Raw genomic sequence first — 14,436 nt, 5'->3', positions numbered from 1 at the left:
TATCGTTCCTTCTTGCTGTTGCATAGTATGCCATCGTGTGTATCTACACTTTTTATTTATCTACTCATCTGTTGAAGGACATTTGGGTTATTTCCATCTCTTGGCAATTGTGAATAATACTTCTATGAATATTGGCGTGCAGATATCTGTTTGTGTCACTGCTTTCAGATTCTCTGGGTATATACCAAGTGAAATTGCTAGATCGTGGGGTAACTCAGTATCTAGTTTTCTGAGGAACCGCCAAACCGTCTTCCACAGTGGCTGTACCATTATCTAGTCCCACCAACAATGAATAAGGGTTCCAATTTCTCCACATCCTCCAGCATTTGTAGTTTCCTGTTTGTTTAATGGCAGCCATTCTAATTGGTGTGAGATGGTATCTCATCGTGGTCTTAATTTGCATCTCTCTAATAGCTAGTGAAGCTGAACATTTTTTCATATCCTATATCCTTTTTGTTTATTTACAAAAATTACTTTTCCTTTATGCTCTTCCCTTCAATTTTTCCCAGTTCTTTCTTTTGGAAGTCGTATGTCAGAGCTTCTCTGTTGATTATCTTTGTACCTCAGTGTCTCTATCATATGTTTCACATCTTATTTTATAATGTTTTGTAGGAAAACATCTAGTCATCTAATTTTGAAGTTCTTCTTCAGCCAATCATCTGTATAGATATTCTAAATTGATTTTTTTTGTTTGAGTGAGTCATAATTTTTTTGAGCATCAGCTGCATTTCATTTTAATATGAACTTATTCCTGTTTAAACAATTTTTTTTCTTAAAAAACCCTTATGCTTCTTCTAAGGGTTTATTCCATTTATTGTAATAGCTTTCTTTTCTTAGGAATTGGTTCTTCCTTATGTTTATTGAATTAATTCCCTCCTCATTCTTGGTGTTAGTTTCCCTCAAATACTTGATGAATGTTGTTGGTATGTTTGCTTTTGTTTTAGGACTCTAGTAAGAATGGTATTTTTCATTTAACTCCAAATTATCTCCTTCAATGTAATATGTGCTTGTAGAACCAGACACCGTTGATATTTGAGGAGGTATAAGATATGGGTAGGCTCATTCTTCATATTGCTTATAAGTGTGGACTACCTGACCTAATCCCTATGCCAGCTCTGAAAGTCTGCTTTACCAGAAAGGAGATTCAGAAAGCTTTGAAGTAATTTCTCCTACATGAATTTTGGTCTGTGGTTTACCTTGCTTTTCCTCTGTTTCATTCTGATTTCAAATGTTTTCTATTTTCCAGGAATACCTCAATGTATAACTGGGTGGCTTAGGTTGCACACATACATTAGAGTATCAACTGACTTGATCCAATCTCCTAAATATTTTAAAAGTTAGTACTATTCAAAATAAATTATTTCATTCCCTTTAAGTGACTTTTATAATAATTTCATTATGAATTTAGTTTTGGTATTTGTTTTCAATCTGTATTTTAGATGATATTTTAACAACATCATACATTTAATTGTATGCTAACTATTTCTCATCTTACTATATTTTAGGAGTTTATTAGAAACTTGCAATTACAAATGGAAGAGGAAAGAACAAGATTTAAGGACCTACAGGAGAAAGAAAAAATGCATTTGTTAAAACTGCAGCATAATGCAGCTGTAAAAATTCAAGCTAAATATAAAGCATTCGTCATCTACAAAAAATATGGCCCAATCATTAAAGAAAAAGTAGAGAACATTAAAAGGAAAGCACAAGAGTGGAAAGAAAAGGAAGCAAAAATCCGACAGAGGGAAGAAGAAAAACGAAAAAGATTAGAGGAGGAACAAAGAATAGAAGAAGATATAAGAAAGCAGAAGCAAGAGGAAATGAAAAAGAGAGTAAAAGAATATGAGGAAAAAAAGAACATTCTGAGACTAGAAAGAGAACATCTATTATACAAGGAAAAATTAAGAATAAGGGAAGATGCAAGTAAACAGTTAATAATAAGTCAGGCATTCAAAAAAGGAAAATATAACACCAAACTTGTAACTGATGATGATACATCAAAGAATAAAGATGAGATAGCCAGAAAGCTAGTGGATAAAAAATTAATACAGCAAGCAGATGGACCCCTTTGGCTGGTCACAGATGAAGAATCAAATAAGAAAGAAAATGTATGTAGACAGCTAGTATTGAAAGAAGCAATACAAGTGCAATTTGAAGAATTTATGTCAAACCAAGCAATTTTGGCAGAATTAAAAGTGGAAGAAAAAAATGGAGATCTAGCAAAACAGTGTTTGGAGAAATTGGTCAATCAAAAAAGAAAATATGAAAATGTAGACAAACAGCCTGATTTGGACAGCTCAGATCTAAAAGCAAACATGAAAGAACAATTTCAGCTGCAAGAATTTAAATCTGAAATACAAAAAGAGGAAACAGTGAAACATGACATAAATGAGATTGTGGAACCAGAAGCCCAAATAATAGCATTAGTACATGCTCAGGGAATTAGTGAGGAGAAAATCAATAACACACAGAAAATAATCCAAAATAATCAACAGGAAAAGGTACAAGAAATAGAAAAAGAAAGGATACCAGAACAGAATGGATCATTATTTGAAGAGAATGATAGTTCAATGTTTTCAATGAAACAAATACTACCACCATTTAAATCAGAAAATTCTGAAAATATAGGGGAAAATGCAGTACTACAAGAAGAAGAAATAGATTTGAAATCCAGAGAAATTGAGGGTAATTCAAAAATTAATTATCTGAATAGTGACATTTTTAACACCAGTGATACCACAATAAAAACAGAAGGCAAAATAAACAAACAAGATTATATTTTAGAACAAACTCCTTGTGTAGACTCAGGTGACTGTAAAGCAAAAAGCTTCTTGGTTTCTAACGAAGCAAACTCTGTAAAATTTGATATTAACGAACTTCAGGAAGAATGCCATGAAAATAGAGTTGATTGTGAAAGTATCATGACATGCTGTATACCGAAACCAAAACTGATATTTTCTATTGAAGAAAAGAGGCTAGCCTGGATAAAGTCATTTAAACCCTGGTTTGAAATATTCAAGAAAAATCAACAAAAGAAAATTTTTAAAAGAAAGAGGATTGCGAAATTCCCAGCCAATGCCATGCCTCCTTTGAATACACAGCACATTCTTCAGTGTGGTTCCTGGAATACTTTACAGCAGGTATTTCTAATTTTCTAACACCTTTTCATATTTAATTGCCATGGTTCTTTAAAATGTAATTTTTCAGTTTCTAGAAGAAGGCATATTTTATATCCAGCAACTGTTTTTTAATTGATGAAGTTGCTATTGCCCCATTTGAGAGGAGATACATTTAAAAGATCTCACCAATTAAAATTATTTAGGGCATCTTACCCCTTAATGAAACAGTATATAAAGCTTTCAGTTATTTTTCATTATTAAACCTCGAAGAATGGAGAGATCTGGGAATTCATGGTTGGATTAGAAGAGAACAGAGTTGTGGGATAGGAGGCTGATATTCAATTAGAAATTTGCTTTAGACTTGGGGAATCACACCACCTAGTAGCTCTTTTTGGAATGAGGTGGAATTCTTCGTATAAGACTAAGTGCTGTGAAAGTAGGGCTTACAAGGATAGAGAAAACCCTAGAATTTCTATATAGAAAGTTAATTATTTAATCATGTGCTATGAAAGGCTATAATTTAAACCTGGTCCACAAATGCCTAAAATTTTAAATAGTTATTACCAAATGCTACAAATTTTCTATGATTACGGACCCCTTGGGTTTCAACCAACATGGAAACTAGCAATGTGTGGTAAAACAAGGAAGAATATTTTAAACAGTACTAGAAAGGATTTATGAGGCCTGCAACTCAAATTTATTCAATAAAATTTATTTAGTTTCTTGATATAAAAAGATGTCTAGGAGAAGAAACGTTCATATATATATATATATATATATATATATATATTTTTTTTTTTTTTTTTTTTTTTTTTTTCCTCCATTCCTTCACTCAGCAAATGTTCATCTGTCCAAAATGATCAATCAGTATTCATTGTTGGACTAAAGGGACAGAAACAAAGAAAACCAAGTATTTACCATTATGGAACTTACTGTGGTTGGGGAAACAGACTTTAAACAAATACAAAAGTAAATGCACAATTATGGATTTTGATAATAACAGCAAATAAGATTTCAGAGTTTTCTGTAAGAGGATTATAGGACAAAGGGTTCAGGGAGACTCCAGGGATGTGAAAGAGCAATATCGTAAGCAAGAAGAGTTAGGACATATACTTTGAAGTACCCTCTATTTCCTAGTCAGTGTATTTGCCATAACCATCAGACGTATGAAGCTACTTATACAATCTCTCATCATTTCTTCTATTATTGTATTTCTTTGGTTGTGTTATCTCTGGAACCATTTTTTTTGTACTCTCCTTTCCCTAGGACATAACTGCAGGCTTACCACTATGATGACACACTTCTATTTTATTTAAAGTAGTTTTCCTCATGAATATTTTATTGAGCTAAGCAAGAGTGACAACCACATACCTACATTTTATTTGTTTCAAAAGTAAAACTGAAGTTATAGAAATGGTAGTGTCCTTCCCTTTCACTGTAAGTCTCTATTCTATCCAACGAGAAAAGCACAGAGGCAGGTAAGATTATGTGAACCTCTGCCTCCTTGGCCACCTTCTGTGTCTTTTAGGAAGCTCTTGTCAGTTTACAGTGAGGATTAACTCTTTTACTTCTAGAGCAAGGCCTCATGAACTTTAATGTGTATACAGATCACCAGGGGGTTTGTTAAAATGTAGATTCTGATTCAGTTGGTCCAGTGACCCAATCTTCTGCATTTTTACAATGCTTCTGGATAATAAACTGTTTCAGGAACCAGGTTGTGTAGCAGTGTTGTAAAGGAACCTGTGATACTCTGACCACTAGTCAAATCATCTCTTTTAAGCATTTAATTTTTCTTTGAAACATCAAATATACAAAATTGTGATGAAAAATATGTGTGAATGTGCTAAGTACTATAGTGTTATAAAATATTATCTTATGTTACCAGACAACTCCTGTAGTGATCCTGTTTGGCAGATGGCTTACCTTGGTGTCTTCATTCCCCACTGCTTCTGGTCCATTGATTCACTTTCAACTCTGTTTTTCTAATATGGTAGTTTCATAGCTCTGTCCTTATCCTGATCACCCACTGCCATCTTTGAAAGGTCCTCCTGGAGAGGACTTTTGGAAGAGAAAAGCTTCTGGAATTCTTCCCAGAAATTAATTTAATTTTACTTATTTTAATCTCTCATTTTGAGCCTTCACATGAGAGGCTCAGATCTTCTCCACACTGCCTTATATGTTACTAGGCAAATAGTGGATTTCATTACCTGGTTGTGGGATAGATGTGTGGGAGAATGGATAAATGGTTGGATAAATAAATCCAAGAAGTAGTTCACTGAATTTTAATCTATTGTGCATATTGCTACTAGCCTTACCTTTTAGGTAGTGCATTAATTAGAAAGGAAAGTGATATAAAAAATTGGTGTTATTTAATAAATTGCTAACCAGTCCTGTATTGATTTGGATCTGGGTTCTACTTGTATTTCTGCCATTTACTGGTTGTTTCATCTGGGGCAAGGTAGTTGACCTTTTAGGCCTCAGTTTTGTCTTCCATAAACTGGGAATAGAAATACCTATTTCACAGATTTGTTGAGTTTTAAAGTATTATACATGAAGAGGCATAGTGATCGTAAAATATATAATAGTCACTTGGCAAATGTGCATCTCAAGCAACTGAAAAGAAAGGTAAATGGATTTTTGAGGACTGCTTAATAGCCTGATTCATCAAAGAAGTTTTAAAGTAGAAAATACTAGATCATCCTACTATATGCAGTAATATCCCATAAGGATATAACTAAGGAACCATGATTATAGATAATTAATTTTCTTATTTTTTTGAGTTTTAGTATATTCATTCATTCATTCCTTCATTCATTTATGGTATTTTGTTACTAATGGTCACTTGTTTAAATAAAACCCACAACACACATAAAAAGTACTAAGCTTAAGGATTTTCAATATTTCCTTAAAACATGGTATAAATAATAATGTTTTAGGTGCTGATTAGCTTTTAGAACAGGATACTTCACTTCCCTTATACAAGGTAAATTATAATAAGCTGGTGTTATTATGATACAATGAATTACTTGAAGTTAGAGTCTAGCTGTTTTTTTTAAGCCACTAATCAAACCTGAGACTATTTCTTTGCAGCTGATACTTTAAATAATATTACTACCCTGTGTTTAATAGATTTGAAATTGTAGCATTTAACAAATGTTCTGCAAAAAGCAATAAAATAAAATTAAATAAAGACATTGCAATTGTTACTTTTGTGATTACAGTTTATTATAGATGACTTTCACTCATTAGATTGAACTCAATACTAATCAAGACTGAGCTGTCTAAAAAATATACAGTTATGTAAGGTAATTTTATCTACACCAGATGTCAAGGATTTAGAGGAATTATAGATGATTAAATGGAAAACTGACTTGTGGTCTTTTATTAAAACATAAAGAATGGTTTATAGATTCTTTATGTGGAACAGTTAATTCTCAAATCATGATAGCCCCAAATGATAAATTTTTCAAATATTTTTATAATATCCTTTATGGTGGAAAGAAACTACTAATATTATAATTATGTTTGAGTTTTGTCACAACACTAAGGCAGTTCATTCATTCATTTATTTAAGAAATGTTTTATGAATATCCCTCATTCTCCAGTTGCTGCTTTTCGGGCTGGTCAATCTATATTGACCTAAATTTTTGGAGCATAAGAGTTTTATTTATGTGATAATTGTCATTCATGTACCAATAAATAATATAAAATTTATTTTGATCTTATATGTTGGGGGAAATCTAGGGTGGGATGAAGAATTAATTGCCATATTCTAAGGATATTTTTAAAATGTACATTAAAATGGAGGAGGAAATATTATCAAACTACTCATTCAAAATCAGATGCTATTAATAAGGACACTGCAGCAGTTGTCACTCATGTACTGTAATATAATTAAGCTAAGGAAATTGTCACATCAAAAATAACTAGAACTTAAGCTTAGTTGATTGAAAGCAGCATATTACTGAATCAGAATAATACAAATTATAATATAGAGTAGCATTTGTTAATATGTGGGTATTATTGCTCAGCTTTTAAGTGCTCTATTCTAAATATTGTTTTTACTTTTAAATATAGATCCAGTTTTCTAATTACAGAAATTATAAGATCAATTTGCATACAGATTGAATGGGCACTACACAGAAATTGTCTCCACATAAATGAATGGCTATATTTTCTTTCTGAAAGATTTTAACAACTGAAATTTGTTTTAAAAGTTGTTTTAGGTTTTGAATCATTGAGAACTTTCTAAAATAATTATGAAACTAGAAATGTCTGTTTACATTTAAGTTTAAAAAATAGAGATTATCACTTTTGCTACTAAAAGGCAAGGAGTAACTAAATTCCTTCTTTATAACTTGTGGCAGTTTGAAGTTGTATGTACACCAGAAAAACATGTTCTTAAATTTAATCCACTCCAGTCGGTGTAGACGCATTGTATGTAGAAACTTTTGATGAAGTTACTTCCATTCCACCTCAATCAGGATGGGTCTTAATCTTATTATTAGGAGTCCCTTTAAGTGGAGTGAAATTCAAGACGGAGAAAGCCATTGGAAGAAAGAGGCTGGACATTGATGGAAGAGAAGGGAGAGAACAAGCGGTGCCTCACATGCCTTGCTATGTGACAAAGGAGCCAAGGATCGCCATCAGCCACCCACAAAACATCCATCTTAGGGAAGAAAGCATCACTTTGATGCTTTTTTTGTTGGACTTTCTTTTAGCCTCAAAACTGTAAGCAAATAAATTCCCATTGTTTAACCCAACACATTCAATGGTATTTGCTTGAGCAGCCTGGGAAATCAAAATAGATGTTGGTACCAGGAGAGTTGGGTGCTGCTATAACAAATACCAAAAATGTGGAAACAGCTTTGGAATTGGATAATGGGTAGAGGCTGGAAGAATTGTGAGGTCCTTGATAGAAAAAGCCTAGATTGCTTTGAAGAATCTATTGGTAGAAATATGGATGCTAAAGGTACTTCCAATTAAGCTTTTACACAAAAATGATAAATGTGTTATTGGAAGCTTGAGGCAAGGTGATCCTTATTTTAAAGTGGAGAACTTGGCAAAATTGAGTTTTGATGTCAGATGGAAGGCAGAAGTTGAGAGTGATGAACTTGTATATTTAGTTAAGGACATTTCCAAGCTAAGTGTGGAAAGTGCATCCTGGTTTCTCCTTACAGCTCATAGTAAAATACAAGAGGAAAGGAGTAAACTGAGAACTGAATTTGTGGACACAAAGAAACCGGAAACTGATGGTTTGCAAAATTCTGAGAAAAGTATGTCCCTGGAAAATAGTGCTCCACTTGAGGGTTTAGCTGAGTGTGGACCAGTCAGCAATTACTGTGGAAGTCAGGATTGGAAATACAGTTACCAAGGCAGGATCTGTGGAAAATTCTTTTGTCTAATGTTTTGGACCCCTCTGAACTACAAGCAAAACCAACAAGTTTTTGAATAATTTTTATGAATGAGACAACTGTTAGCCTGGAGAGAAAAGGGACAAATTGAAAGAAAAATCACTTCAGGGACAGAACTATGGAAGCTGAGGTCTGGATGGAAGGCATCTTCTCGGGCCAAGAGAGCAGACGCAGCCATGTGTGTGGAAAGGGTGAGTCCTCCCTGGTGCTTGCAGAGAGCTTGCCTTCCACCCCATTGTTAAGGAAGAGTGCTGCCACCCCAGTGCTCTGGAGAGGGTGGAGCCTTTGCCTCAGGGTTTGGTGAGCGCATGGCTGCATAAGCACTTGGAAGGAGTAGGGCTGCCACTTCATCAGTTCCCAAGGACAAAGCATTGCTCCGTAGATGACTCTTGGACCTTGAAAGCTAATGGAGTTTGCCCTGCTGGGTTTCGGAATTGTTTGGGACCCATGATCCCTGTTTTCCTTCCAATTTCTCCCTATGGGAGCAGAAATGTTTATTCTATGCCTTTCCTTCTATTGTATATTGGAAGCAGATGACTTATTTTTTAGGTTTTACAGGTCCACAGATGGAGGGCAATTGTCCCCAGGATAGAACACATCCATAACTGATTTTGATAAGACTTTGTACTAAGCATTGTTTCTGAAAGGATTTAAGGTTTTGGGATGTTGTCTTGGAAGGAAGGAATGTATTGTGTATGTAGAAAGAACATATCTTTCAGAGTTCAGAGGGTGGAATTTGATGTTTTAAAGCTGTATGTACCCAAGAAAAACATGTTCTTAAATTTAATCCATTCCTGTGGGTGTAGACCCATTGTAAGTAGTAACTTTTGATGAGGTTACTTCAGTTAAAAAGGTTTGACCCACCTCAGTCAGGATGGATCTTAATCCTTTACTGGAGTCTTTTGTAAGCCAAGTGAAATTCAGCCAGACAGAGAAAGCCACAGGGAGCAAGAAGCTGGATATTGATGGAACCTAAAGAGAAGGGAGAGACCAAGAGACACTGCTATGTGCCTTGCCATGTGAAAGAGGGACCAAGGATCACCAGCAGCCAGCCACAAAATGCTGGCCATTGGGAAGAAAACATCGCCTTGATGATACCTTGATTTAAACTTTTGTTTAGTATCAAAACCGTAAGCAAATAAATTCCCATTTCATGATATTTGCTTGAGCAGCCTAGGAAACTAAAACATAACTCCATGAATATTTGGTCCTTCCATTCACTTTCATAAATACAGGAATTTAAAACTTTTGGTTAAATTTAATGCACAAAGCTCTCAATCTAGAGGCTTGCCCTTATGAAACTTTTCTCTCCAATGGTGAAGCTAAGCCTACTTATAACTATACCTTAGAGTCACCCCCAGAGAACCTCTTTTGTTGCTCAGATGTGGCCTGTATCTCTAAGGCAACTCTGCAGATTAACTCACTGTTCTTCCCGCTGCATGAGATATGACTCCCAGGGATGTAAGTCTCCCTGGCAACGTGGGACATGTTTCCGGGAATGAGCCTGTTGCTGGCATCATGGGATTGAGAAGGCCTTCTTGGACCGAAAGGGAGAAGAGAAATGAAACAAAGTTTCAGTGGCTGAGAGATTTCAAATAGAGTCAAGAAGTCATTCTGGAGATTATTATTCTTATGGATTATATAGATATTCCGTTTTAGTTTCTAGTGTTTTAGAATAGCTAGAAGGAAATACCTGAAACTGTGGAACTGTAATGAAGTAGCTTGATTCTTGATTCTTGAAGATGATTGTATAACTATATAGCTTTTATCATGTTATCATGTTATTCTTTGATTGTGAAAACCTTATGACTGACACTCCCTGGATCCTGTGTATGGGCAGATGAGTAATAAAATAAAGACAAATATATATATATGAGATAAAGGGTATGGGATGTTTTGGGTGTTCTTTTTAATTTTTAATTTTTAATTTTTAATTTTGGGGGGAGAGTAATGAAAATGTTCTAAAATTGATTGTGTTGATGAATGCTCAACTCTATGATGATACTGTGAGCCATTGGCTGAATATTTTGGATGGATTATATGGTGTGTGAATATATCTCAATAAAATTGCATTTTAAAAAGTAATGCACAGTGTTTCATATTAAGAGAAGTTACTGTACTTAAGAATTTTATACTTTTTTCCAGGTTTTTATGGAAGAAAATGTTTTCAGTTTTAATAGAATATTTTATAATTTCTGTTTTAAGTATGATATACATTAGACTCTTCCTATAATGCTAATTATTTAAAAATGGATATTCAGTTACATGGGGGACCTGGCCTTAGGGTTTTTGTGGTGGTGATATGGAAGTGTTCTTACTCTAAAATAATTTAGCATGTATAGTTATTTCAATGCATAGACTCAATTACAGCAAAGAACCCATATATTATTCATTGATCCTCTGCCATTTTATTCAGGTGAGAGTTCTTTAGTTTAATAAATGGAATGTCTTCAGTAATCCCTTTGAAGATATTTCTATTATCTGACAGTCTTTTGGAACTGTAAGTATGGTCCTTAAAATAGCTGCCATAAAGTTGAATAAATACTTTGATACTGATTTTTTTTAGTTAAAACTAAGACCAAAAAATAGAAAAGGTCCTTAAGAAAAAGCTATGTGAAGTATAGAACCAAAAGGAATATTTCATTAATAAGATAAATTGCAAATATACAGGCTTGAAAATGTTTGAAAAATACAGAAATCCTCTTGGTAATTTGTTTTGCCCCAAATTATGTGTGCTCTGGGTAAAATTACATTATTCAGCAATAAGGAATGCTGCATATATTTAGAATCCAGAAGACTTGTGATAGGATCTTATTTATATTGCATGGTTTCATTATATTACATAGTTCTCCTTACTATAGTTTCTATAAATTTCTTCCCAATAGAACCTTTTTCTGTTTTTGGAAGTTAGTTTAGATTTTCTAGTAGATAGATGGTAGGTTGGACATGAAATCTGTCTCCTGACCTGTGATCCCTGAGACTATCCTGGGATCTCTAGGATACTGGCATATGCAGTTCATAAACATGTAGCACAGTCCTGAAAATAAGGGTTGTTTATGCGCCAAGGGCATGAAAAATAAAGAAAGTGAAGCTGGTGAAAAATCAGGAAGTTAATAAATTACCATATTTCTTCTATGCATTTTACTTTTGAACTTAAATTGGTCATGGATAATTGCATTATTTTGCCTTTTGTGGGGAACAAAAAAAGAGGACAGATAGCTTACAATTGAGTTGTTAATTAATGTGGGTTTCAACATATAATATTAATTTTCTTATTTTGCAAGGCTAATATTGGTTATACTCCGTATTGTGAGATAATGTTGTGCATTCCAATTCTCTTGAATTTGTTTAGGTTACAACAGTTACATTTCAAGATTTATCAGGTTGTAGTCTCTCCACACTGGCTGAGTGCACAAATCTTCAGTTTTTGTCTCTTCAACGCTGTGGATTAACTTCTTTGCATAGCTTGAGTAACTGCAAAAAACTGAAGTACATTGATGCACAGGTATGCCCACTGCTCTGTTCATTATTTATCTTAAAATGTCAATTGATATGTAAGTGATTTGCATTTAAGAAATTACAGTTTTGGAGATACATTTACCAAAATAACTCATAGTTCAAAGTCTACAGAGACTAAGACCCTAAATTTGTGAGAATCAAAGAGGGAAGATAATTAGGTAGTATAACCTGGAAATCACTTCTCTCTATTTGTAGATGATGTGGTTGTTGATTTTGTTACTTTTTTGCAGCATAACAAATGACCCCATCACTTAGTACCTTAAAACCACAAACAACTTGTTTGTTTATGATTCTTTGTGCCATGAGTTCAAAAGAGGCCTGGCTAGGCACTTTTTTTTTTTTTTTGCTTCAAAGTATGTTGATTAGTTCTCTTATGTAATTGTAGTTAGATGGCATCTGGGGCTGGAATGTCCAAGATGCCTCCACGTGTATGTCCGGTTCCTTGGAAGGGATGGCTGAGAAGTTGGAATTGCTCTCTCTGGCTCTCTCCTGGTGACTATCTAGGGTTTCTTTACAGGGTAGCTCAATTCTAGGGTGAGTGTTCTAAAAAGACAACTTCCAATAGGTAAGTGCTTATTAAGCATCTGCTTGCGTCATCCTGGCTGATGCTCTGTTGGCCAATTCCAGAATTAGTATAGGAGACTGTGTGGATATGTGAATTTGGGGACACAAGGTTTATTGTGAACTACTGAAGTAACAGTCTACTGTAATCTAACCTCTGGTTCCTAATGATTCACATCCTTCCCACATGCAAAATACATTCATATCCCCTAGACCCCCAGAGTCTCATCCGTTTATGGCACTAGTCTCTGTCTTGAAGCATAGAATATTTTCATATAAATCAGGTCCAAGTGCAGCTCAGTCTTCTGAAGTGCAATTCATTGTATGCATCTGCTCAGATGCAGCTCCTTTCACTTCTGAGATCTGTGAACTGAAATGGAAAGGTATCCATTCTTTTCACAATACATTCACATACAATGGTTGAGAAAGGGCTCTGTTAACTACCATAGACATTCCCATACAAAAAGGGTATGGGAATACAAAAAGGGTGAGCTCATAGCAGTTGCTGGTCCATAACAGAACACATATCACCAATTCTTTGATGAGATTCAGTTCTGCTCCAGAAGAATGTTTCTCATTGACTTGGTTCTGACCACTGGACTTTTGGCTCCACTGTCAGCCCCATTATTTAGCTAAGAATTCTTCTCAGCCTTTTTCATTCTTATGGAAGTTTGGGGGATCTAGAGCCTTCTCATTCTGAACTATCTCTGTTCCTTTCAGTTCAAACTAGCAGTGCTTGCACCAATTTGATTTCCTTTAACAAAAAAAATTTAATGCTTTTTGTTAGGTTCATTCCATTAGACAAAGACTATACTTATTAATCGTTTCAAGAGGGGATGCTCTAGAGGGATGATGTGGGACTACACCTTTGAGACTCTTTGGAGCCCTTTTATTTTTTTGAGGTCATACAAAGGGCCTTGCCATTGCTTTTTTGACTTGATCTTGAGAGTGAGACCACTATTGTATATTGTACTTTATGTATTGTAGAGGGGTGTGTGTGTGTACGTGTGTGCACACACACGTGTTTCGTGAAAGTGTAAACCTATACAAGAGATATACACCTAATTTGTAATATTGGTATTCTTTGAGGAGGACAAGGGGACAAAGGAACAGGGGAGAGGAAGTCAGGGGGCTTCAGTTTTTTTGATATTTAATTTCTAAAAAATAACAATTTTGTAGTGACTATGGCAAAACATTCATAATCATTCATTTAGATTGTTTGATATATTTTATTATATTATCTTCTCTTTTCTATATTATAAAAGAATATAAATTAATAATAAATAAAAATAAATAATAAATCAATTAATTCTTTATTAAATTACTTAATATTTTCATCTAGTTAGTATAGTAGTTTGCATAGTTTTCTTGGAAATTAGAGACTCATATATTCATTTAGAGATCTTATCCCTTTTTGCAAGCTTTAAATGTTTCATTAATAAACTATTAAAATACAACTAATTATATTTGTTCTTTGTTTTAGGAAAACCAAATTGAGACTATTGATTGTGAAAATTTGGAAAATCTCTCCATCGTTCTTCTTAATAAAAATCAACTGACTTCTTTTTATGGTTTGGATGGCTGCACTAATATTCAAAATCTTGAGCTTTCACACAATAAAATCACTCGAATTGGTGAGAATGCAATTTAAATATTTAAACATTTATTTCTCATAATAGTGTTTTCTTTCATTTATACTTCAAGAATAGGCCACTATCACTAATTTGCATATTTTACTCATGCCATACTTAATCTTTTACTCAGACTTATTAGGAAAAGAAGATTGTCTTAGTATATGTTTATATATTTTAATATATGTTTCA

At 34.0% G+C, this 14,436-nt stretch overlaps 1 protein-coding gene across 4 annotated transcripts in view; it reads left to right on the top strand.

Annotated features, from left to right (window-relative positions):
* LRRIQ1 (leucine rich repeats and IQ motif containing 1) overlaps positions 1–14,436 on the top strand; it is a 250,333-nt gene that overhangs the window by 29,765 nt on the left and 206,132 nt on the right. For all 4 annotated transcript variants that reach the window (XM_037847784.1, XM_037847783.1, XM_037847782.1 and 1 more), the window contains exons 8-10: positions 1,506–3,140; positions 11,886–12,038; positions 14,097–14,247. In XM_037847784.1, the coding sequence (XP_037703712.1) occupies positions 1,506–3,140; positions 11,886–12,038; positions 14,097–14,247 (1,939 nt within the window). The remainder of the gene's footprint in view (positions 1–1,505; positions 3,141–11,885; positions 12,039–14,096; positions 14,248–14,436) is intronic.

The sequence above is a fragment of the Choloepus didactylus genome, chromosome 8, assembly GCF_015220235.1.
Source record: "Choloepus didactylus isolate mChoDid1 chromosome 8, mChoDid1.pri, whole genome shotgun sequence".
In the NCBI taxonomy this organism is placed as follows: domain Eukaryota; kingdom Metazoa; phylum Chordata; class Mammalia; order Pilosa; family Megalonychidae; genus Choloepus; species Choloepus didactylus.
Note: the sequence above shows the minus strand (reverse complement) of the source record. Positions and strands in the feature narration are given on the sequence as shown.